This window comes from Protopterus annectens, chromosome 1.part2 (assembly GCF_019279795.1).
Source record: "Protopterus annectens isolate FY-2018-M chromosome 1.part2, PAN1.0, whole genome shotgun sequence".
Taxonomy (NCBI): domain Eukaryota; kingdom Metazoa; phylum Chordata; order Ceratodontiformes; family Protopteridae; genus Protopterus; species Protopterus annectens.
Genome location: NC_056727.1, coordinates 697,397,279 through 697,424,568, shown reverse-complemented (window position 1 = coordinate 697,424,568; position 27,290 = coordinate 697,397,279). Strand labels below are relative to the sequence as shown.

General features: G+C 38.6%; 1 protein-coding gene across 1 annotated transcript in view; it reads right to left on the bottom strand.

The window, feature by feature from the left end:
* LOC122792403 (sulfotransferase 6B1-like) overlaps nt 1-16,233 on the bottom strand; it is a 166,889-nt gene extending 150,656 nt beyond the window's left edge. Inside the window, exon 1 of the mRNA XM_044060192.1 lies at nt 16,201-16,233. Within this exon, the coding sequence (XP_043916127.1) occupies nt 16,201-16,233 (33 nt within the window). The remainder of the gene's footprint in view (nt 1-16,200) is intronic.
* Nucleotides 16,234-27,290: the final 11,057 nt, after the last annotated feature.

Genomic DNA, 27,290 nt, shown 5'->3' with positions numbered 1-27,290 from the left:
CCTGCACAAAATTTATTGAATCCCAGGGGAAATCTTTACACTATAATCAGACAGGAGATACTGGTCTTCTTTTCAGGAGCTGACATGTCTTAAAGGCCTAGTCTTCAGAATCAATAAATACAATTTTAAGTTTTATTTTTCAATTATTTGCAAAGTTTGAATGTACATTGTAAAGGAAATCTGTTTTTATCATTGTTGCATCAGTGGTGGGGTGTTAGGACAGCCATTTTGTGGAATGCTTTTTCATGACTGAATGAGAGTTAGTCATAGAAAAATGTGAATTACAGCTGTAGGAATAAATCAGCAATTGTCAAGAAAGATGAAATGTTATTTTGTTTTTAAAAACTAATTAATGGAAAGAAGGCTGTGAATATGCTACCAAATGATGTAAAATTTTATGACTGGTTCTTGTCATACTCCTTACGGTATATATTATTCCTATCATGATGTTAAAAAATTGTGAATAACATTCAGATCATACCAGTCTGTGCTATGAATATCATATTGCATAACCTGTATATATGAAGAGAAAAAAGGTCATAAACTGAGTATTGAAATTATATTAATGGTTTCCAAAAGTTATAGAGAAGGATAAAGACAGTAACCCTATTTTATGTATTTTGTGATTTAACTCTAAGACTTAAGTCTATGTCACACTTAAGTAGTTCCAGCAATTTTAGGAATGCCAGCATGTTTATATGTTAAAGGGAAAAATTTGAGGATGCAGTGAATATACTGTGTCATAATCAGTGTGGCTGAGACTAGGTTTGTCATAACTGAATTGTCAGCCTTGGCTTACTTACTGGTGTGTGTGTGTGTGTGTGTGTGTGTGTGTGTGTGTGTGTGTGTGTGTGTGTGTGTGTGTGTGTGTGTGTGTGTGTGTGTGTGTGTGTGTGTGTGTGTGTGTGTGTGTGTGTGTGTGTGTGTGTGTGTATGTGTGTGTGCGTCTTTCTACCTATGTATATGTCTGTGTGAATTTGTCTGTGTTTCTGTCTATATGCTTGTGTGTACTTCTGATAGTGTGTATTTGTGTGTGTGTGTGTGTGTGTGTGTGTGTGTGTGTGTGTGTGTGTGTGTGTGTGTGTGTGTGTGTGTGTGTGTGTATACATGTAGATATATTAAATACTTAAAGGACTTATATTTCAGATGTAAAATGCTTCCTCCAACAATTACATATGCTGCATCAAGTTTGAAACATTAGGGAGAGGGACTATTTTACATCAAAAATATAAAAATAATAATATAATAAAAACAAAAATGCAAAAGAACTTAACAAACAGACAATTCTCTAAACAGAATAATGCCTGATATGGTGCGTGCTATTGTGGAAATAAAGTCATTCCATGTATGTAGAGGTCCTCTGCCTGCAGCATCAGATCTCTGAACACTGCTGGGCATGCGTTTCCATAGTATTGCACACTTCCTTTCAGGCGTTATTGTTTGCTTTCTACTTGGTTTGCTGATACAGCTTAAGGCATGCAATACAATAACTGCCCAACCCCCTAACCTTCATTGCATCATGCAGTCCTTTAATTGTTTGAAAATGCAGCACATTACTCTGTAAATGGATGCAGACTGGAGCATGAGGAAATAGTTATTTTTAAAACAATGGCTGCAAAAATGCAATGGTATCAAAATCTAAAAAAGTAGTGTTCCATATGCCTTTGCTGCAATGAGAGAATGCTTTGTAATTTAAAATAAATTTTATGAGCAGTTCTGAACATTCCTGAGCTGGTTCATTCAGGGGCACCAAAACCCTTTCCTGTGAGGAAGGAGACTATTCTATTGATCTATCCATTGGCGAAAGTATGCTATCAAAGCAACAGCAACAGATAGTCAGTTTCAGGATGTGCAGGGTCTTGCAGGTGTTGCTTTGGCTGCGAACAACTTTCAAGAGTATATTTTAAGATGCAGGGAAGGCCGTTAATGTTCACCTTCTAATATATGGATTTAGCACTGCCACTGCTTAAATGATATTGCAGTGATGTTTTCATTACTGTGCGTATGTCAATATTAAAATTGAAATTGTGCACATAAAGTAAGTGAAATATGAATGTGATATGGCAACACTGCCAAACTTTTACAACATCTATGACTTTAAATCTATCATACTGACATGGTTATATAATTTTCTACAATTTGCCTAACCTATGGAGAAGGTAGTGCTCAATATATATAAAGACATGCACAAATACAGATATATATGATATATAAAACAGAAATAGATTACTTATGGTAGACGTCTGGCCTTCAGTATCCTGTATCTCCAATCCCCACCCAGCCAGCTAGTTGCTCCTCCAATTCTCCAGGTCAGCATACATGTGGCAACACTTTTCACCTGAGCAAGGATTCCACTTAATGAAGTGAGATGATCCTCAGTTGTTGCCAGACATCTCTCTCTCTTTTCCACATGCAGCCTGTTGTGGTCTCATCCAGGTTCCACAGGCACAACTCCTTTAACAGGTATCCTGCTTTATAAGGTATGCATCTATATAAGGTATCCTCCATTATAAGTTATGGTCAAATGTAAGGTATCCTCCTCTATAAGGTATCCTCCGTTATAAGGTATTTTCCTTTATAAGGTATCTTCCTTTATAAGGTATCCTCCTTTAGCAGGTATCCTCCTTTATATGGTATACTCCTATATAAGGTATCCTCCTTTATATTATATACTCCTATAAAAGGTATCCTCCTTTATAAGGTATCTTCCTTTATAAGGTATCCTCCTTTATAAGGTATCTTCCTTTATAAGGTATACTCCTTTATAAGGTACACCCCTTTATAAGGTATCCTCCCTTATAAGGCACACTCCAATATAAGGTATTTTCCTTTATAAGGTATCTTCCTTTATAAGGTTTCTTCCTTTATAAGGTACACTCCTATATAAGGTATTTTCCTTTATAAGGTATCCTCCTTTATAAGGTTTCCTCCTTTATAAGGTACACTCCTATATAAGGTATCTTCCTTTATAAGGTATCCTCCTTTATAAGGTATCTTCCTTTATAAGGTATCCTCCTTTATAAGGTACACCCCTTTATAAGGTATCTCCCTTATAAGGCACACTCCAATATAAGGTATTTTCCTTTATAAGGTATACTCCTTTAAAAAGTATATTCCTTTAGCAGTTATCCTCCTTTATAAGGTATACTCCTTTATAAGGTATCCTCCTTTATCTATGTGTCTTTCTCAGATCAGCTTGGGCTTTAATGGATTCCATTGCTTTAAGGTTCAGTTTCAGAAGGAGATGTAGGGGTTTGAAGTTGAGACTTCTAGGATGTGAACCGCACCCATGAACCTGTGAGTTAATTCAGCATAGCCTAGCCTATGAAACCCTTTGCAAGCATGGGATGGGTGCAGAAAGACATAGGAATGCATACACACATGCATGAGCAAAGCACAGTTTGTTTGCAGCTGTATGAAGGTATCTGTACCAATAATAACAATTACACATGTGCACCTTGATGTAATTCCTAGACTTAAAAATGATGAAGCTTCATTTGCATATGATTTTATTAAATCTGACCAAACTTACTACAACCTTTCAGGATTCACTATATATAACTGCCACTGACCTCCATGTTTATGCAAGCATGAAGGGAAGGTGTGAATTGATTGAAAAGGTTTCTAAAATGTAGAGATAACATAAAATTACCAGAAAATGGCACTTATCAGTGCATTTTACTCTGACAACTTCTGGATTATATTCAGATTTACTGGGAAGGCAGGAAATATTGTAAAAATTGTACGCTTCTACCTGAAAAATTGCATATTCAGCACTGTCTACTTCACTATTATACCTGTACAATGGCCTAATGTAGGCACTGGTCTCTGGCAATGGGGATGCCCAGAGCGACACTGCAGGCAACCTTCCAATAATTAATGAATTAAATGTATGAATAATAAGTAATAATCACTTTACAGCACCCTTACTACAAACCCTCACAGGTCTACATTATTACAATGCAGTTTCACATATGCTGAAGCATCTGCATGAATAACACTGACAGCAGATCAAAGGAAAGGCAAACCCAGAATTAATGCTTCATTTCCTTATTAATTAGTGAATGAAATGTATGGCACAGAACTGACTGAAGTTACAGGAATGTGTAATTCTTTGATAACATGTACTTGCAGGTTACAAAACATTGCAGCAGCAGACAGCAAGACAGGAAAGGCATCTTCAGTCCTGAGAAGAGTCACATCCTCATGAATACACTAAAAATGCATGGGAAAGGTCTTTTTAAAAAATGGATGTCAAAATAGGAAGAGAAAGAACTAACACATGCAATCAAGTAGTTGCGGGAATAAATGCTATAAAGGCAAGGAAGTGCACCTTGGTATGCTATAAAAAAAGAGCTAATGACATGGTGGGATATACTAGGACAAAGGCTAGGCAGAATGCAATTGGCCATAGCAGTACTGGTGGTAGATCTTCCCCGGTCCAACCATTAACACAAAATGAGGAGTGCCTCCTCACTATAAGGGACAACGACCACTATACAATGACCATGATACCAACCAGGGTGCCTACAACATGTACTGTAAGGCACTGTGGGAGACTGATGTTAAGATGGCTTTACCAATTTCTGACTAGATATACTTCTGCATACATATAATGCTTTACACATTTCTTCATCAACTATTCCATCGACATCAGGTGTAGCACAAACTCTGCAGATATTTCCTGGGGGTCTATATTAAAAGGGTCTATATTGAATTAGCGAATGCTTAGAAAAGTGAACACTAATTCATCAACCATTTTTAAGCGAAAGCTTAAAATCTCGAACACCCGGAACAGCAATTTTTTTCCCAGGGACAAAAATCGCTGGTCCACAAACAAAAAAAAAAAAACTTAAAAAATTATATACACCCCCTGATGTGGGTGGCTGTGCCCCCCACACCCCCTACTTAAATATACCAACTCTGAGATCGCACCACAGTGGAGGAAATGGCAAACTCCCGAAACCGGCCCAGCGATTTTTAGTCCTGTGACAAAAATCGCTGTTCCGGGTGTTCGGGATTGTAAGCTTTCGCTTAAAAGGGGTCAATGAATTAGCGTTCGCTTTTCTAAGCATTTGCTAATTCAATATAGACCCTATTAAAAGACTGAAGAGGTGTTTCATCGAACATCTCTTGGTCAACATATAAAGAGCAAGCACACTAAAGTGAAAATGCTCAAAACAGTGATTTCTTTCCCTGGGAAAGAAATTGCTAGCACAAACACACACACACACTTTCAAACATAACAGTGTGGGGGGCTTTAGGTTCATAGGTTCATAGGTTCATACTAGGCCATCTGCCCTAGGGCATTTATAAGCCTAGCCAGAATGTGTTTGGCTTTCGCCACCCATTTTAAATTTATTTTGCTATGCCCTTTTTTGAGGTTAGTATACTGTGCCTCTGTCTAACAGTGACACAGAAGTGATACCCGGGGTAAACCTATGATCTCCCATCCACTCATCAAGATTCCTCTTGAAGAGAGTCAATGAGGGACTCTGCCTAACCTGGACTGGGATTTTATTCCAGAGTGAAGGGAGCCTCTGGGTTATGAATCTGTCCCTCCAGCATGTCCTATTTATTTCAGTGCTGAGGTTCAAGTCTCGAGCGTAGCTCGATGGGATTTGGATTTTCTGAGGTGCAGCATGTCCATTAATTCCGGGTTGGACATGGCTTTATACATCAGGCACAGATCGCCTCTGAACAGGCGGTGTGCCACTGAGTAGAGCTGGAGTTTCTTTAACCGGCAGCATATGTCATCTGTTTGAGCCCTTTGATCCTCTTGGTGAGGTACTTTTGGGGTCTTTCCAGTTGCTGCAGGTGTCTGGTAAGGTACATCCCAAAAGGGGCATTGTACTCAATTATGGGCCTGATGAGGGATGAGTAAAGAGGCACAATGACGCCCCTGATCTAGATGTGAATCCCTTCATGATTAGGTGGGCTATATAAAATGTTTTCTAACCACTTTGGCCACGTGGTTGTCAAATGAGAGATTGTTATCAACTTGGGTCCCCAGGTCCCTAATTACTTCTTCTGTACTTAATGGATTACCACCTATGTGGTAATTTGTGGGCACTTTGTTTTTGCCAAAGGGGATGACTATACACTTTTGGCATTTAGCTTGAGGCCATGGCTCTGGCACCAGTTGTCTGTTTCTATGAGGCCCTTTTGGAGGATGCTTGTGTCGACTGGAGAGTCGATTATGGCACCCAGTTTGCAGTCATCTGCGAACTTGGTCAGCCACAGTCCTTCCGTGTTGGCCTGTACCTCCGAGAAATATATACCGAACAAGAGAGGTCCCAGGACTGAGCCTTGTGGGATGCCACTTGTAACTGGTTTGGAGTCTGACATGGCTCCAGCAATTCTAACCATGTGGGTTCTGTCCTTGAGCCAGTTTGCAATCCATCTAGTGACATAGGGGTTTATATTTAAGCTGGTGAGCTTATCTATAATGCCCGAGTGGGGTATTGTATCGAAGGCTTTTGCGAGGTCCAGGTAGGCTGTGTGGACCACCTTCCCTCGTCAATGGCCTTGGTGACTGTTTCAAAGAAATCAACCAGGTTTAAGAGGCAGGATCTGCCCTTAACAAAGCCAAACTGGGTAGGATCCAGTGTTTGTAGGTCCCCAATATCTTTATTTATGAGGTCCATGATGATCCTTTCCATAGCTTTGCAGACCAAGCTAGTCAGGCTTATGGGGCGATAGTTTCCAGGATCCGTTGAGGCACCACCTTTATGGAGAGGGACCACTGTTGCTGTACGCCACTCTTTGGGCACATATCCTGTAGTAAGGCTGAGATTGAACAGTAGTTTTATGTTTGGGTTTAGCTCTTCTTGGAGTTCATGTAGGACGCAGCCAGGGACACCATCTGGTCCCATTGATGCTGTGTTTTTTGCTTTGGAGAGGGCGGCTCTTACCTGAGCATCTGAGATGTCAAGGGGGGGCAGCACTCTGCTGGGATAGATATTTGCCCTTTGGTGGGGAGGGGGGGAGAAGTTTGCGCTGAACTTGTCAGCTAGGATGTTGGCAATGTCTGTGGGTTCGGTGTATTATTTGTCATTTTGGACTAATTCTGAGCATATCTGGGAATTACCACCCAGGTTCCTAACATAACTAAAGAAAGCCTTGTGATTATTCTTAGTGTCCTGTGCAATTTTTCTCTCAAGCTGGCCTTAGACAATTTTATGTGTGCCCATAGTTTTTGCTAATACTGATCAGTGATGCCTTCCCTTTTGGGATTTTGCTCTATCATTTAGTAGCTTCCTCCTTCTATTGTATAGTTTGTTTATGGCTGGGGTCCACCAGACAGGACGTCTGCCTTTGGAGGATTGGGTCTTGGTTTTATTTGGGATCGCATGATCCATGCATTCCTGAAGGTGTTCATAGAATGCATTTATAAAGGATTCTGCGGTCTGGGCCATATTTTCCACAGGCCCGGGGGCTTTGAAGGATTCTACCTCAGTTTTGAGGAGTGTGAAATTTGCTATAGAGAAGTTTTTCACTGTGGTTTTCTGGGCAGGGGCTGGGGGCGGGATGTGAATATCCAGTGAGATTAGTTTATGGTCTGATCTTACCAGTGAGGGATACACTTCTGGTCAGGAGCATAAAGTCCCCATGTTGGTGATGATCAGGTCCAGTATGTTTTCCCCTCTTGTGGGAGTGGTAACAAGTTGTTCCATAGCATTTGAGTTTATAAATTCTAGGAACCTTTGGGCTAGGGTGTTGGAGCTAGATTAATGCTCCCAGTCTATGTTTGGGTAGTTGAAGTCGCCCAATATAATGGTGTTTGGAGAGACCTTCATATTTTCCAGTGTTCTCAGGAAGGCCGAGTGGGATTCCTGGGTTTGGGAGGGTGGTCTGTAGCAGGCTATAAACTGGAAGGCAGTTTTACCCACTGTTAGTTGCACATGGATAGTCTCTGATGCTTCGTGCTTTGCCACCAACCTGGAGGTGTGGGTATCTTTGATGAATATCGATACTCCCTCCTTTTGTGGTTCGGTCCAAGTTTTGGGGCCGAAAAGCATGGTATGAGGTATAACCTGGTAGTGCTGGGGTGCTCTCGATAGCCCTGAACCAGGTTTCTGCTACTGCACAGATATCGATGTTCTCCATGCTAAGGAGAGTTTCGAGTGTGTGCATCTTGAGGTTTAGACTTCTGGCGTTGAGTAGCATTACTCTTAGTTTCTTATCCCTTGTGATACCCATGGAGGTGGGTTTGTCTTTTGAGCCTTGCCTAAAAAGGCACTATGGGGGTAGCAAGAGCCTTTGCCAATATCCGAAAGCCCAGGGGTGACAGGTGCAAGCCGTCCCTAGAGAAGCATCGTGGCTTGTCGTGCATATCATCCCAAGCTGACAGGCATCGGATCCCCTTTGAATGACACCAGTACTTAAGCCAATTGTTGAAATTGATCATCTTGTCTTCATATTGTGGCATAATTCTTGGTGAGGGTAAGATGCTACTCAAGGTCAGGGTCATACCGGCCTGGGCTACATGCTCAGAGAGCTCCTTTATGTCTCTTTTCATGTAGTCCAGGGAGGTACATCTCAGGTCATTCACACCAACATGGACAATGACTGAGTCATATTTGTACTTTCCTTGGAGTGACCTGAGTGCTTGTGTTATGTGGTGGATCCTAGAGCCCGACAGGCTGCTCACCGTGACCCTCTCCTTGTTCAGCCTGGTGAGCGGGACGACAGTGTGCCTGATGATAGAGTCACCTATTACAAGTGTATCAGGTGTGTTGTTTAGTCTTAAGGGCTGTGACTGTTTGGCACACTGGCTTTGTGAGATATGTGTTGCACGTGTTTTGTTTTGGGGTAGCGGCTGCTTGGGTGTCTGCTTTGGAGGTCTCTGCTGCTTCGGCAGATCTTTATTTAGAGCCTTCGAGTATGTTTTTGTGTGATTATGTGTTTGGTTTGCTGTTGTGGTAGGTCTATGTGAGACTGGAATTGTAGTGAGTGTGGTTTCCTTCTCCTCCTGACTGGTTATGCCAGTACTGAGTTGAGAGAGCTTAGCCTCCAGTTTGGCTATATGGTTGCATCTCTCACATGTGTTGGAATGTGTTGGGAGGAGGAGAGGGTTGTCTGTGTACATGAGGCAGTTGTAACATTGCCTCAAGATTCCCAGATTCACCAGCTGGACTGGAGAGGAGGTTGACAACTGACCTTTGGACATGCTAGAATAATATTGGGAATTCCTTAATAATTGAAAACCAGGGCCAGTGGGGAGTGAGGGTGTAGTGCTTTTAATTTTTAGTGCTGACTTATATAATTGCTTTAGTGAGCAAGTGCCAGGTAACTTAAGTGCAATGTGTTACAGGTAACATAAATGCAAAACGACAAACAGTAACTTTCTTTCAAGTGAAACAAGGAAATAAGTACAGTAAGCAATGCAGATATCACTAGTGTTCCACAGAAGCACTGAGAAGCCGTGTATTAGGTGGAATTAGCGTTCCAGGAAATAACAAGCAAACAAACAACAAGCATATAAACAAAGCTAGATTCAGCAGGCCTGGATCTAGTCTATGCTACAGCAAACAAGGTGTACCAATTTCAGTAAGATACAGTTCAAATATTCAGGCACTATAAACCTTTAACCAGAAATTCCCAGCTCAGAAGGGCAGAGTCCAGCCTCTTCTCCCACAAGAGTGCAGACCACAAACCTTCTTAATGTAAAATAACTGGCCTGAAGCCCAAGTGCTTAAACCAGAACTAATACACTTTAAGAATAACAGACACTGGGCTCTCAATCAGCAGTTCCCAACTCAGAAGGATGAAAGCTACCTGTCCTGCCACCACAGTGCATGCTACAAACCTTCCTAATGTAAAACAACTGGTCTGAAGCCCAAGTGCTTAATCCAAAAGACTTAGAATGATAGCTACACTTTAATCAAGTTACTACCAAGCAGTAATAAATGCAATTGAATACTTTAGAGAATGCCTGGATTAGTGCTCAAGTTACACAAACAAAGCTAGATCCAGCAGGCCCGAATCCAGTCTATGCCACAGCAAACAAGGCGCACCAACTTCAGTAAGAAGCAGTTCAGATATGCATGCACTATAAGCCTTCAACTAGAAATTCCCAGCTCAGAAGGGCACAGTTCAGCCTCTCCTCCCACAAGAGTGCAGACCACGAACCCTCTTAATGTAAAATAACTGGCCTGAAAGTCCAAGTGCTTAAACCAGAATTAATACACGTTTAGAATAACAGACACTGAGCCCTCAATCAGCAGTTCCCAACCTAGAAGGATGTAAGCTACCTGTTCTGCCACTACAGTGCAGACCACAAACCCTCTCAGTGCAAAACAACTGGTCCGAAGTCCAAGTGTTTAAACCAAAAGGCTTAGAATGAGTTACACCAAGCAGTAATAAATACAATTGAGTACTTTTAAGATGATGCAAAAGTAAAAAAAAGTAGGTAGAAACACAAGTATAGTAAAAGCAGATTAATTTTTTTTTTTTTTCTGAACAAGTGCTGAGATCAAAGAAACAGATTTGAGTGCTGAAACTAGAAAACTGGCTAGTTATAAGAAAAAAAACTAAGCTAGAAGGCTTCCCTCCAACACAGAAGGGCTTGGGGGCTCAGAAGTCTACAATTACCACTTAACAGGAAAGGCAGGAAACAAGCTTAAATTTTTTTTTTTTCTGTTTCCCAGATGCTCTCTTTGTACACAGTAGGAGTGCCTGAAATCAGAATATGATCTCACTGCACTCAGTTGAGTGAGCAAATGAGATGGGCCCAGAAGGGGTATCCAAACACAAATTTACAAGAGGGGCGGGCAGTTGCAAGGCCACTAAAATTAAACTGAAGAGCAGAGTGAAAACTTCCAGTTCAGTTAATATTCCTTCCACACAGTTAAAATCAATTTAAATACTGTATTTTTGGAAAAAAAAGAGCAGATAAAGGTACTTAAATTCTCTTATACGTCCAGTTGAATATAGCAAGTTCTTAGCCGGCCAAAGCTGAGGTTTTTAAGCAGAAAATATTTCACACTGTACCACTTAAATAGGCAAGGACAGGAAATCAATGAATGTGACTACCCCCACACCTGTAATTACTAGCAAATAACAAAATTCAGCAAACACTGACTAACTTCCAGTTCAGCTAATATTCCTTCCACACAGTTAAAATCAATTTAAATACTGTATTTTTTGAAAAAAAAGAGCAGATAAAGGTACTTAAATTCTCTTATACATCCAGTTGAATATAGCAAGTTCTTAGCCGGCCAAAGCTGAGGTTTTTAAGCTCACCACACACCCCAACATGGGGGGGGATGTGCCCCTCACACCACCCCTAACTAAATATACCAATTCCGAGATCGCACTACAGTGAGGAAAGGAGCAAACACACTGGGATGGCCCAGCGGTTTCTTTCACAGTGAAAGAAATCACTGTTTTGAGCATTCACACTTTAGTGCATTCTCTCTTATGTCGACCAAAAGGTGTTCGATAAAACACCTCTTCAGTTTTTTAATATAGACCCTTTCCTGGTAAGTGTGGACATAATGCCTTTAAGAAAAAAATCATATTTACCTGTCATTGATCACATTATCATATCTTGGCATATTGTTAGTCTGATAAATTCTCTTCATGAGATGAAAGTGCTTACTCAGTTCTGTAATAAACCTAGTTATTTTTTAGAGAGCCAATTAGTCAAACTAATTGGGTCCTAGGTAGTTCAGATAATCAAATTGTTTGGATAATCAAACATATAATTGAACTGGATAAAAAACTTCCAAAATCTTATTTTTTTGCTGCATGCAGGAATACACTTTTCAACCATTCAGCGATTCCAATGGACAATAAAAAATATTTTTCATACACGAGCTGGCTACATGCTCAAGCAAATATGTAAAATGTTTACATATTCAGGCTTTCTGATTTTTCTTATCCGAAAACTTTCGAAGGCTGGTTCTGATAATTGATGTTTCTGGTAATCGGCGTTTGGATAATCGACTCTCTACTGTATTTCTGCTTTACATGCTAGCATCATACAGCTTACTGACATATTGAAAGTATTAACTAATATTATATTCTAACTATTCTATATTCTTATAACTTGAAATTATGCTGTTGCCTTAACCACACGAAGTCTTAGTTTGTCCTACTGTATAAGCTGCTGCATCTCCTAACTTTCTTTCTCTGTTAGTAACTTCTGCTTAAACTAACCCCATAAAACCTCAGCTCTACTACTATAGCCCCCTCCTTTCTCTCCCCCTCCCATTCTCCACACTATTTACCCCCCCCCACTTATCACTGTCTGTACATTTTCCTTCTTTTGAACAGCGATTATCTTTTTGTTTTTACTCTTATATGTAGTAAATTTAGACCACTGCTATCAGTGCAACCCTTAATGTTCATAATTTTTTATTTTGTTTTTCTTTTTATAATTAATTTCATATTTGCATTGTTATTTTTAATAATTTTTGTCCTATATGTCTATCTTTGCTTATGTTTGCTGGGGCTCATTTCCCTTAGGTTTCCACTGAAAATGGGTTACTTACTATCAATACAATGCAAATAGTTAATAACCTTTTCTTTTTTATAATTATTTTGTATTGTGATTGTTATTTAATATTTGCATATTGTCACTTTATCTTTACTTATGTTTGCTGGGGCTTTTCTCCTCGGGTCTCCACTGAAAATGGGTTTGTTTGCAATCTTAGTTGGACTAACCCAGTTAACAAATGTGAAATAAATAAATAAATAAATGTTCTAATTAAATAAACAGTGAACACTATGTGAGTGCATGATTATAAAAGTTCAAGAAGTGTATACAAACTACCAAGCAGTGAGTCTCTCACTCAGCAGTAAGCGAGCTATTGGCATAAAGTGCCTTATTTATGCTGAGTTTGAAATGCAGTTTGCATTCTTTACAAACATCACAGTTTCTTCTACTTGCATATATATATATATATATATATATATATATATATATATATATATATATATATATATATATATAGTGTGTTTGTGTATTGTGCATGAAAATAGTTGATTTGAGAAAGCAATTTTTTAGCATTTTAGCTCAGAATTTTTCAAGGACTTTCTGTATGACCTATGCCAGAAAACACAGCAATAAATATGTAGCACTCCATCCCAAATGATGAGTATTCGATCACTGTCATACATTTCTTATGGGCAGAAGAAGAACATTGTAATTTAATACCTGTGGTCATAACTTGAACATGTTCACATCATGCAATCAAACTACAATATGTTTTAAGACTGCATTTACAGTAATTTACTGTGTGATTCTTGTGATTTTGGCAGTATTCATTAATTACTTAAACTGTGTCTTAAATAGATTTCTTTATGCCTGCAGTGATATGACGTATATTCATTTTCAAATGTATTTTTTTTTTTTACTTTCGACTTCTTTTTTTCACAGACAGGATTTTAAAATGATTGTGCAAAATCTCCTTTTAATCCAGCCAGAACATTTTTATTATTTCCATTTCTTTGGTAGTTTTCAGAAGAAGATAACAGGGAAGCTGAAAGCCACACAGTAATGAAATCCCATTCCTAGCATTAGGAATTATGCATCTGAAAAACAAAACAAAATTGAAGGTTAAATAATGCTTTTATTGACAGACTAACATATATTACCCAGTCCCAATGAATGAATCTACAAGCATCCATCTTGTGTAAAAGTAGGATCTTCACTATGTCAAATACAAAAGAATTGTCCTAACTCGGGATAGAGTCAATCTGTTTTAAGTGTTTTGCTAGCTAACATAAATATTAGTATATGTACCATATCATATATGAAAAGTGCTTTTCCCTGCTTTTACCTCTCTCTCTCTCTCTCTCTCTCTCTTTTCCTCCCTCAGTTTAAAACATGTTGAGAATAAACATACCACTCAACCTTCAGACATTGAAAATAGAAACAAACTGCCCTTTAACAGCCAGCTATAAATCAGGAAATCTAATTAGCATAAAGTTGAATACAATAAAATTTAATACATTGGTCATGTAGTGTGGTTTTCTGTGTACTAGACAGATAAAAAAATCATGTTATGGAGGGATTCAGAAATTTGTGTGAGTGGATAAATCATACCTGCAAAATTAAGGACATCCTGTGCAGGGTAAATCAGGCCAGAAAATACAAATGCTCCTCCAAAATAGGGACAGTTGAGAGGTCCTCTTTAATGAAATTCTTCCTTTTAACACATCAAGTGTATTTGGACTATAGGCACTGACTAACAATTACTAGAAAGTTGTGTGGTTTTCAATTAAATTATATTTTCAACTTGTTCAGTACAAGTATAAGGACCCCAGACTCAAAGAAGGAACAATGTGGCATGCAGGCAAATGCAGAATATAACTTCAAATGAACTTTATCACAACTTATAGTTTAGTATTCATAGCAAAGCAAAAACATATGTACCCGATACCCTAAATTAGGAAAAGCATCAGAAATTGACAAGCATACAGACATTACATGGTTTAAATATTTACAGAACAAAAAAGTGAAGTGGGAAGAGAAGAATGGAAGCAGCTGTTTTACAGAAAGGAAGGGAGTTGGAAATTATGATATGCTCTAGTATTACAAAGCAGACAGGTGAGACCTCAGCTCCCAGCAAAGCATGACAGTAACCAACATAATTCAGTTCTGCAGCAGGATATGAAAGGAGAGAAAACCCATCCCACCCATCTTTACCCCCCCCCAAAAAGCAAATATTACAACTCTAAAACACATACTAAAAGGTTCATACTAGTCTACATATAGAGACAGAATTAGATCACCCTTTCTGTCTCACATGTGCACAGAGTCTCTGGATGGGATCTATACAAAGCCATGTTTTTAGGCCAATGGAATATAATGCCACCCAAAATGCAAGAGTCAGAATGTGTCATACATTGCTTGTAAATCCCCAAATGCAAATGTCTCACCATATATGCATGTGGTAATACTAATGTGCAGTACAATATTTTCGAGTACAGGCATAAGGCAATGAATGCACAATAAATCACATGCCTTTCACAGGATAAGAGGGAAAATTATTTATAGACAGGACAGTGCAGATCATTTATAAAAAGGATTGAAATATCTGAAATTGTACAGTATTTAAGATACATTATTCAGGTATATTGGGCATTTAGAGGCAACTACCTCTGTGAATGTTTAGGGTTATCAAAGAGTAGTAGGGAATCATCAGGAATACCTATGCAGAATATAGTAATGAGAGATCTACAAATTGGTTATCTGAGACAGTAACTGATGCATGGGATAGACTACCAAATGGTATTAAAGCAAGCACTAGTTTAGATATTTTCAAAAACAACCTAGACACATTATGGGGATGACTGTTTTGTTACAATGGCAGGCTACAAGAGCATTATTGCCCATGCCTGAAAAATATGTGTGTATGGGTCTACTTCTAAATTTCAAACTTTCACAACTTCAAATTTTGTATGGTCGAGACCGTAATGTCAAAGTTTTGAAACTTTGAAGCATTTAAATAGAGACTGCCATACAGCATGGAATGGCATATTTACCGTTTTCCTTGCTGTAGTGTGATCTCTGAGTTGGTATATTTAATTAGCAGGGGGTGCAGGAGTGCAGGGGGCTTGCCCCCCTCCAAAAAGTTAAAAAATATATATTTTTTGCTTTTATTTTTTTCATTTTAATTTAAATTTTGAAGTATCATAACTTCGATCTTATGGTCTCGACCATTCGAAGTTCTAAAAGTTTGAAATTTAGAAGTATACCCATGTGTATATGTATGTATGTGTGTAACCACATATTTAAACTAACAGCATCAGTTTTGTTTTCTTAACCTTTAACTGTTTTTTCTGATAATAGCCTGTATCATTATTTGCATTTTTTAAAAGGAAACTATGTGTATGAAGTTTTTTATTGCATATGTAAATAAAATCTTGAAAAAAAAAAAGAGTATCCTCCTCTAAAGAGGAGGTTCAGGCTCAGGGTGAATACTGGCTAGAAGTAAATGGTCACTGTACATGATAGTCTTGTATTTTCTATGATCATATAAAAAGAACTACCAGTGGTTATAGATGACCAACGTGAAAAATATCCATGCAGGAAGAAAGAGAAGGGACAAAAACTAATGAACTCTGCATATCAAACTACTTTGGTGTCATTACTACACATTAGTGTTTCATACAATATGTGCATGAACTGTGCTGCCATTGATAGTCCATAATTAGCCAGTTTTAGGAACGCTGGATATGCACTACCTCAGTAGAAGGATGTGCAATATTTGTCTCCATGGATAGTGTCAGGGACTGGAAAGTGAGTTGCTAGGCTTTGCTATGTTCTAGACAGTTATGACATGTCACAGTGTGTCTCATAACCCTTAGGACAACAATGCAAAACAGCAGGAAACTAGTTTTTAGTCACATGGAAAGTGGAGTGAGAATCACTGCAGATTAGTGGAAGGATGTGCAACAGAGGAAAAACTGTAAGAGTACATTAAGTTAGGACTAATACACAGACTGCAGTATTACAAGGTAAGGCGATTATTGTAGATAATGAAATAAGGAAGGAACATTACAAAAGCAAATGATTGCCTAAAAAAATGATGAGATATGCAAGTAGAGAAAGTAAATGTACAAAGCCATAAATAAGCAGTTAAATCATGCCATATAAAACTTGAGAAAATCTGTCATGAGAAGGGAAAATTATGAACAAGTAGGAGATAAATGTGATATATTAACTGACCTCTGTGATAATGACACTAGTGAACAAGTAGGAGATGTGTGTGCTATACTAAATGACTTCTGTGATAGTGACACTAGTGAACAAGTAGGAGATAAGTGTGCTATACTAAATGACTTCTGTGATAGTGACACTAGTGAACAAGTAGGAGATACCTGTGCTATACTAAATGACTTCTGTGATAGTGACACTAGTGAACAAGTAGGAGATAAGTGTGCTATACTAAATGACTTCTGTGATAGTGACACTAGTGAACAAGTAGGAGATACGTGTGCTATACTAAATGACTTCTGTGATAGTGACAATAGTGAACAAGTAGGAGATACCTGTGCTATACTAAATGACTTCTGTGATAGTGACACTAGTGAACAAGTAGGAGATAAGTGTGCTATACTAAATGACTTCTGTGATAGTGGCACTAGTGAACAAGTAGGAGATACCTGTGCTATACTAAATGACTTCTGTGATAGTGACACTAGTGAACAAGTAGGAGATAAGTGTGCTATACTAAATGACTTCTGTGATAGTGACACTAGTGAACAAGTAGGAGATACGCGTGCTATACTAAATGACTTCTGTGATAGTGACACTAGTGTACAAGTAGGAGATAAATGTGTTATACTAAATGACTTATGTGATAGTGACACTGGAAAGGAAATACTAGTTAGAATGATGGAAATGGAAGATGATAAGATAAGTGAACAGACATCTGAATGAGAAAATGGATAGAGAATTGGGACATGAACAGCAAAAAAGGCCAAGGTCTTTAGGAGAATCAGATGTGGGTAAAACATAAGCTACTCCTCAGGTGTTGAAAGAACTGACAGGTGTGCTGTATAAAAACCTGGTATAACAGTACCTCCTTCAGATGTGGAGTGTTGGCCAGAGGACTGAATAATGACAATGGTGATCACTTAGTACCAGCTATGTTACTGGACACTGCTAAATGAATATACATTGGCCAGCTTTTTCAGACTACAGACTCTTATGACTAAGTTGGTTAAGTACCCAAAAAGAAATGTTTTTGCAGATGCAGAGCACTGAGGGTTTACATGGTAGAGATTTTATCAGTCTAATGTTATCTATTTTATGACTAGGTCACTGGCAGTGATGACAAGGGAACAATAGTATATGATGAGTTGACTGTTAATACTCACAAACACTGAATCCCAAAATGTTCTGTGTGACAGCAGGCAGATATGACGCAAAATAATAAATCCACTGCAAAGAATACAAGCCAACTGTTAATACTGTTTAATGTGTCAGTGTTCTGTTCATTTTGGGGCAGGTTTTTTCACTGAGAGTTGGAAATGTCCAGTGTGTTTTTTACTTAATCCAATTCTATTACGTGTGATTTTAGTATATGTACAGCTAATTTGTTAATGTTATTGTGCCAGAGTTGTTCATTTCAATTACTTTTTTCCTAGTGACAGCAAGAAAGTTACTGGTATTTCTGGCTTAATTTACAATTAATGTTTTGGACTGGCTGTGACTTTTAAATGTAATTTTTAAATTGTGCTACACAGCATGTACTGCTGCTGCTGGACTGCTTTAAGCTAAATTTCTTTGTTACATACTGCCACTGGATTGACCACTTCTGTTCAGAGTTGACCTTACTACCAGTCACAAAGAGATCAAGAAGTATATTTTCAGTTAATTCAGTTCCATCTGTTTGCTTTTAAAGTGAATGTACAGCTAATCTGTTAATTATGTTTAGTGTGCCAAAGTTTTGCTCATTTGGGACACTTCCTAGCTTTTCTTTTTTTTCTAGTTAGGGTGGGGGAAAACTACAGGTATTTTTAGCATTCTTCAGGATTGATTTTAAGATTTTTTTCTGATTGTTACTCTTACAATAGCTTTTTAAATTGCGCTGCATAGCAGAACCTGCTGTAAAATTTGGTTGAGCTGCTCTGTCCTGTATTTCCTTATTACACACTCCTATTAGATTGATAAAGCCTAACTACATTTAGCCTTCCTGCATTGTTTGCATCAAGAGGAAATGTTACTTTTATACAAGCATTTGGTTTGTCTTAAAGTGTTTAGAACTGCTAGCTAACATTCCTTAAACTCCTTTTTGGTCCCTCATCAAGTTTGCATGATTATTAAAGGTTGTTGTTCATAATACAACTGGGCTGTAAGCAAGGGCGGCTCGTGCTATAGGACTGTAGAAAAAAAAAAAAAAAAACAAATCTCAGAACTTTCACACATGCACGCTCAGTGTTCCCAGAACTCACAAGGATCCAGACTGCTACAACAGCAGTCCAGAGTAGGAATCTCTGTAGTCTGATGCCCAGAATTCTGTGCAGTGATGACTGCATAGAATGGAAGAGATCTGGACTGCAACATCTGCAGGCTGGAGCCTAGACTTATAGGGAAGAATGTTACAACTGGGGATTGAAGCTGCTGCACATGAACAGGTACTTGTGGACGACTAGCTGCAGATGAACAGGAAAACTGTGTGTGTGTGCCTAGACTTATAGGGAAGAATGTTACAACTGGGGATTGAAGCTGCTGCAGATGAACAGGGAAACCAGGTACTCATGGACAACTGGGGATTAAAGGTGCTGCAGATGAACAGGGAAACTGTGTGTGTGTGTGTGTGTGTGTGTGTGTGTGTGTGTGTGTGTGTGTGTGTGTGTGTGTGTGTTAAATGCCCAAGTTGACATGCACTGGTGGCTAGAGAGAATTCAGGAGATCTGGTGATGGTTAGACAATACCTCAGGCTTGAACCCTGTACCTTGGGTGCAGGTAGCAAGAGCATGCATTCCATATCCACCACCATATGGTGAAAACCTTGCAGATGTTTGCCTCATATTTTTGTTCTGTTCTGTTCCTCATAAAATCTGTGGTTTCTGGATTTTTAATTCAATAAATAGTTGATGGTGTAGTGCTGCAGTAGTAGCATTGTTGCCTCACAGCTAGAGGTTCTCTGATTTGATTCTAGGCTGGGGTGCCTTCTGTGTGGAGTTGGCATGTCCTCCCTGAGTTTGTGTGGGTGTGCTCTGGTGTCCTCCCATTTTACAAAGACATGTGTCTGGAATGTTTCTCCCTGGGCCTCTGTTGAAAATTTGCTTTTTTTTCCAAGTCAGACTTTCCTGGTTAACAAATGTTAAATAAATAAAAATGACAGGCATTTGAATTTCAGACTTCATATTCTTCAGAAAGTACATGGTAACACAAAACCTTTTATTCTAGCAATTTTCTAAGTTTATAAATGAATATTTGAAATTTGTCCTATTTTTGGGACTGTATTCCCCCATTATTGGCTTCGTCCAGGTTTTTTTTTGCTAATTTTGAGAGCTATGGTGAGAACTGAATTCACTGAATATGTCTGCGGGCTGTATTCCCGCATTATTGGCTTTGTTCAGGTGTTTTGTGCTAAGAGGTTGACAGCTATGGTGAGAACTGAATTCACTAAATGGTAGCTATTTAAGTTTCAGTCTTCCTCTCTTTCACAAAACAGCTGATATGGCATAATGGTATGTTGCTCTGACTGTTTTGCACAGGGTCCTGGGTTCAATACTTGGCAGTGAAATGTATGGTAATAACACAGCATTTTATTCTAGCAACTTTCCAAGATTATACAAGCAATGTTTAAAATGTGTCCCTGGTTTTTGGGCTTTTGTCCCCCCCCCAATAAATTTTGGCTTTTTCCAGATTTTGTGTGTTGCAAAGTTGGGCGATACAGCTGAGTGCCTAGTAAATTTTACAAGCAGCTGAGAGATGCAGGGGAAAAGAAGTTTAGTGCTGTTTATGCTAAGCCTACTTGCATTGTAAATAGCATAACAGGTAGTGTACTTGCTTTTGATACAGAAGGCTGTGGGTTCTACTCCCACAATATGTAGATGCATTGCTGATACTGTACTGTGTTGTAAAGGGGTGGATGCTGCAGTCCTTTTTGGCAAAGATACCTAGTAACTATGAACTTCTATTCAGTTTGCCATCCATTCCCTATTGTAATATTACTAGCTTACCATTTTTTAAATGTAACATAGGCAATTTATTCCTCAAGGGCAAAAGGCACTTTATTTGTAGATGAAACAATGAAATATAATGTTGTTTGCTATCAGCAACCTCTTCTTTAGTTACAGATTTCTTTAATGTGGAATTATTTAGATGAATTTACTTCTTCAGAGATTGTGCATATTTACTGATACTGTTGCACTGTAGAAGTTTGAGTAGGCTTTTATGATGGACATGTTCTGAATTGGGAAGTTTTGTCATTATTGGTGCATGCATTTTGTTTCATTGTTACTGGAAAAATGTTCAAAACAATAAATTTAAAACATCCTCTAACAACTGTACTGTATTATACAAGGAATATCATTTAATGCGATCAGGAAGGTGTATCAAAGAACACATGTACATTTTGTGTGCAAGGGGCCTATGATTTGAAAACAGACCAAAGTTAATCTTTATCTGCCACTGACAAAATGTATTTTCTTTGAAGGTGGTTTCAATGACATTTCAATGAATGTGAGTTTCAGGGACAGAGAAGTTTTAATACTAAGTCTATTTTCATTGTGAAACTACATTGCTTTGTTTAGCAGATGTCTATTAGTGTTTGTGCTGTAAAATGCAAAATAAAACTTTCAAATTAAATCCAAATCATCACAGAAGTAAAGCAATATGCACATTACAGTGTTTATTGTAAATGGGGTTAAATAGCCAAGTAATGGGACATTGGAATGGCTGCAGGGGGGAGGCTCCATTCGACCATGAGTTTGTGAGGGGGGAAGGGCAGCAAACTCAAAGACAGCCCCGGCTGAACTACACCTCTCAACTGTCCAGATTTTTGTAGAATTAATAGATTTTTGCTTCTTATTTTCGGTTTGTTCCTCTTAAAATTTGTGGTTTTCTGGGAAATCATTTAGGAATGAAGTCACTAAATAATGACAGACATTGAGTTTCAGACTTCATAACCTTCAGAAAAATGCATGCTAAAGCAATACCTGTTATTCTATCAACTAAGTTTATACAAGATAAAATTTTAGTACTGTTTGTATGTTCCCACAATATATTTGGCCTTGTCCAGATTTCCTGCATTAAGAGGTTGAGAGGTATATGCAAATACATCGCTTTATAGAATTAGGAATAACCAAACCTCTCAACTGTCCCCAATTTGACTCAAAATGTTGCTCTCCCCATAATAATCCCTCTGCAAAATGGCAATTTTGGAAGAAAACATGGAGGGTTTACAATTATAAATAGCTGTAATGATCAGAGTTATAGATTACTTTTATTTCAGAAATGCATGTAGATTTTCTTATTTTGTCAGCTGCTCAAGTTAACAGTACTAATATTAAAAAAGAGGCCCTTCTTTGACAGGTTCCCAGCTGTATTGTTTTTTTGCATCACATTTTTGGTCAGTCTTTTCATAAAATTGTGGTTTTCTGGCAAACTAGTGGCACATCATTAAAGATTGAAGTTAGAAAATAATGAAAAATAATGACAGACATTTGAGTTTCAGATTTCATACCCTTCAGAAAATTCATACTAATGCAAGACCTACTACTATTCTATTATCTTTCTTAGTTTATAACAGCAATATTTAAAATGTGTCCTTATTTTAGGGCCTTTGTCCCACTTCTATTATGGCTTTGTTCAGATTTCTTGCTCTGAGGTTGAGAGGTATGACAAATGTGTCAGGGCCATCACCGTCAGCCAGAGACATTTCAAATTGTGACATATTTGTTGCACCTCACTCACCCATGTAGTGACTCTGGATGTCTCCAAGCAAGGCAAGGAGCAGTTATGCAGTGTAAGTGTGCAGAGTATCCTCCCATCCAAAGTAGAGAGAAGTACTACAGTGGCTTTGTATCTGTCCTTGATTTTGCAGAATGTTCTGTTTTTCTGTCATATTTTTATACTGTTGATTTATGCTTCTTCTTATTCAGAAAATGCATGCTCTATGTTTAAGTAGCAATCCTTTAATGACCATCAGATAAGCTTGTCTGAGATTGTAAGATGCAAGTAAGCTTTAATAAGCATACTGTTAAAGAATTATCAACATTGAAAGCCTTTTTGTTGTTAGCATGCAGAGAATATTTACGTAACTAGATAATGTATAAGCCTTAGGTATTGAAATGCATATGACAAGTATTTGTAATAAAGGACAGTATTACAGTATTTTTAGAAGCTCATTACATTTGTTGGAGACTTGCAGTCATCTTTGCAGGCTTTACCCGTAAACTAAACAGAATGCCAATCTATCATGTGTGGTCCATAACCTGTGCAGTAATCCTTTAAGGAATTTATCTTGAGCTTGTTTCTTGTTTGCTGTTCATTTTTTACTTTGATCATGTTTTCCCCATGAAACAAGTAGATAGTTGTCAGGCAGCAGGTCTTTTTTGGATAAGAAACATTTTTGCAAGTGGGGGTATTGCAGAGATTGCTACTTTCAGCATGTTACTCGGTACTTTTATAAAGCTGAATATAATTTATAATTAGAACAGCAGTGCAAGGAGAAGTGGTTTGAGTTGAGTGATGCTTGTTTTTTTTACTCTTGATTTTGACTGGCATTCCCATAATGTATTTAAAAAGTAATTTATTTTTTCATGCCTCACAACCTTTTTGTTTCCATCTAGATATTTCTTCTACACTGCATTTTGTCTTGATTGGACTCTCAGAATGACAGGTTGGCACCCAAGGCAGTGTATTTAATTAAAGTTCCAGGTGTTGTGGTTTTGAGCATGGCCCCGCACCTTTCTAGTTGGTCACACCCCTTTACCATTGGTCCCACCCATTCAACTGTCTCCTGCAGCCCCCCTTTGATTTGAAATCACCAGCCACCACTGAGCTGCACTGAGCCATTAGCTACTGCTGCTGCTGCTTGTTTAGAGGATTTTTGCTTTATTTTGCTTTTGGTTACCAAGTTTCACTTGCTTTAGCAAAAAACCCTTTTTCAGCCACCTGGAGAGGACTCACTGTTATGCCCAGCTTAGCTGCACTTGCACCTTATTGCTGGTGTGTTTATATATATATATATATATATATATATATATATATATATATATATATATATATATATATATATCCCCCCACTGGTCTGCTGCTCAAAAAAAGTTATAATAACTCCTTCTTGTTCCCAGACCAGTTTACAGCCTTCATCAACAGCTGCTGAAATGTATAGTTAGGTTTGCACTTAGGCTAGTTATTGTGAATAAATATCTTTGGCTATATCCAAGCATACAACAACAAAGTCTGATAAATCCTAGAAGCATTCATTGTGTGGCACCCAAGTCTATTAACTGTTTGAGGTATGTATTTTGTGTCATTCTGAAAGCTTCTGCATAGCTTTGAGTAATTTGTGCATCAGTGCTCATGCATCTTTGCCTGTCCTAGTACATCTTCTCCACAGCGCAGTTTATCTACTCAGCATATCTTCTCTGCTGACTGGCTGAACTGGCTCAGTATTATCATGCTCACTCTTGGTAATGTGACCCATCTGCAAATATGACAGCACATTCTACCACGGTGCCTTCTGTTTCCAGTAACATTGCATTTGGTATTCTGAGACAATTCGGAAATTGCTTAATTCTCACTGACATCCAGGTACTATTGGATTCATCATCCTCATCAGCCCCCTTTTTCCCATTTTTTTCTACATGGGGTCAGAGTACCATGTTAACTGCAGCCAAATCTCTTGATTCAGTGCCACACTCCTGCCTTCTTCAACACTCATGCCTGACTCTCACAGATCTTCTTTCACACGATCCATCCACCTCTTTGCTGGATGTCCTCACTTCCTCTTACATTCTTCCTGTCTGTCCCAAATCTTCCTCACCAGATTGTCTTCTGTTTTTCTGCACGTGTCCAAACCACCATAATCTATTCTCTTTGATCTTTTCTACAATTGGAGCTACTTTGGCTTCTGCTCTTTGTCTGTCCCACATTGTGCATCCTACCACCCTTCTCAGGCACTTCATTTCTATCACCACTACCTTCTTCAACTGTTCTTCCTTTACTGCACAGGTTTCTGTACCATACAGCAGTACTTGTTACCCTACTGTCTTGTACACCTTACTTTTCAGCTTCTTTGGCATTCTTCTGTCATAATAAATAGAGGTATCTCATTTAGGTCAAAAAAAGTTATCATTCCTCTACAATGCCCTGATTAGACCAATTATAAAATATAATGCCCGTTTTCTTTTCTATCTATCCAAGTATGGCATTCAGTTAGAAAGAGCCCCCCCACCCAGAGGTTCCTAACCAAAATGATAACCAGGCTAAAAACTATCAGCTACCAAGACAGACTTTAAGCTCTGTCTCTTCCCTTTGTCTTCTAGATGCCTAGAAGGTGATTTATGCCTAGTAGTCCATGCTGTTAAGGACTCAACCCTCCTTGTGAATGTACCCTCACACTACAAGGAAACTAACATCATCCCACTACCTAAGAAAACCATTCCCTCCAGCCCTAATGACTGCAGACCAGTCGCTCTGACATCCACTCTTATGAAATGTTTTCAGCAGCTGATCAAAACGCATCTATGATCATGCCTACCTCCTGCTTTTGACCCTCTTCAGGTTGCATAGAGAGCTAACTGATCCACGGCTGATGCCATATCAGTAGCACTACACATCTCCCTTGAGCATTTACAGGGCAAAGACAACTATGTGAGGATCCGACTTCAGCTCTGCATTTAATACTGTGGTACCAATGCAGCTGATAGAAGAACTGGCACATTTAGGAATCAGTAAACATCTCTGTTGCTGGGATCCTGGACTTCCTGATTGAGAGACCACAGATAATGTGTTTGGGTAAGAACGCATCAAAGTGCATTACAATTAACACTAGGGTTCCACAGGATGTGTTCTCAGCCCACTGTTATTCACCATCCTGACCCACGACTGCTATGCTAGGCATAAGCTCGACTATATTATCAAGTCTGCTGATGACACCACTGTTGTGGGGCTCATCACAAAGGTGGATGAAAGGGAGTAAAACAGGAAATGGCATCTCTGATCAGTTGGTGCGAGGGGAATAACCTTGACCTTAATGTAAGCAAGACCAAAAAGATTATCATTGACTTCAGGAAAAGGAGAACAAACCACCCAGCACTCAGGATGAATGGTAAGAGAGTGGAGAGGGTTAAGAGTACACAATTCCTGGGTGTACACATATCAGAGAATCTCTCATGGTCAGGAAACACCAGCCAACTGGTTGAGAAAGCGCACTAATGCCTTCACTTTTTAAGAAGGCTGGAAAAAGCTAAGCTTCCTCCTCATATTCTCTCCACCTTCTACAGAGGTACAATAGAGAGCATCCTCATCTGCAACTTCACAGTGTGGTTTGGAAGCTACACAGTTACAGAAAATAAGGTGCTGCAAAGAGTGGTGAGGGTTGCACAGAAGGTAACAGGTTCCAGTCTTCCATCGATACAACATCTTTATTCTGCAAGAAGCATCCAAAAGACCACCAAAATAATACAGGACAACAAACATCCTACGCATGGACTGTTTAGGCACCTGGCATTGGGCAGGAGATATCACAGCATCCACTGCAGGACTACAAGATTCAATAACAGTTTGTACCATACAGTGATTACTGAACTCTGGCACTAGTCCCAGAGCTCTGGACACATAAGTCAATTTTTATTTATTTGTGCAATATATAGTTACATATATTCAATGTAAGTACAATATTTATGTATTATATCCATAGTCAGTATTATTTAACCTACTCAAGTGCAGTATTAGACAAATAACTTGGGCATTGTTGGATCTGTAGTGTGGTTTGTATTACTTTAAATAGGGTAGTTAATTTAACTCAGGAAAGGGTATTCTTTTTGTATATGAGTGTTGGTAAATGTCTCTGCTCTTTCTTGGGTATATTGGGAGTAGTATTGTATTTGTCAATTGTGTTTATTTCTCTACTTGTATTTGTTGTTTCACTTTATTTTGTAATCTCAAGAATTGAGCTGATGCACAAAATGTCATTTAGGATATACATGTGTAGTTCTAAATGACAATAAAGTTTACTTTGACTTGAGCACCTACACTGTCAGAAAATATATGACATCACAAGCACTCAAACTAAAGACCTGACTATTCTTCGGCAAATAAATAAGGCACAGTAGAAGGAAAGATTTATTACTCAACACTTCCCCAGTCTCTGGAATAATGTTCTATTACAAATTAAACCAAGTGACACCCTCACTCCCTTTAAGGCAAAGATGGGCAGTTGGATAGATATCCATAAATGTATCCTAGGCTTGACTTTTTTTTTTTTGCTCTCCAGGAGACAAGCGGTGCTCTATGAGGGAAGTGATCTGCTTTCTGACTCTGTCCTTTTACTTGTGTACTCTACAAAATTATGACTTTATGAATCCTCACCTCGCAGGGCATTGGTGCCTAACAGAAGTATGGGACTTGACCTATAGTGGTGTAGTGGGCTGTAGTTAGTGAATTAAAGGAAACAGCAGCTAAGACAGATACGTACAGTTATCATCCGTAACACAGTGATGTGTTTCCACATTTCATGCTAAGACTGGTATTGGTCAACATATTGTTGTGAGATATGTTGATGGAGCTGCAGAACTGAGTTAGTCTCTTCACTGATGCTATGGAAGTAGACAAATAAATAAGGATACAAGGAGTTAGCTCCTGG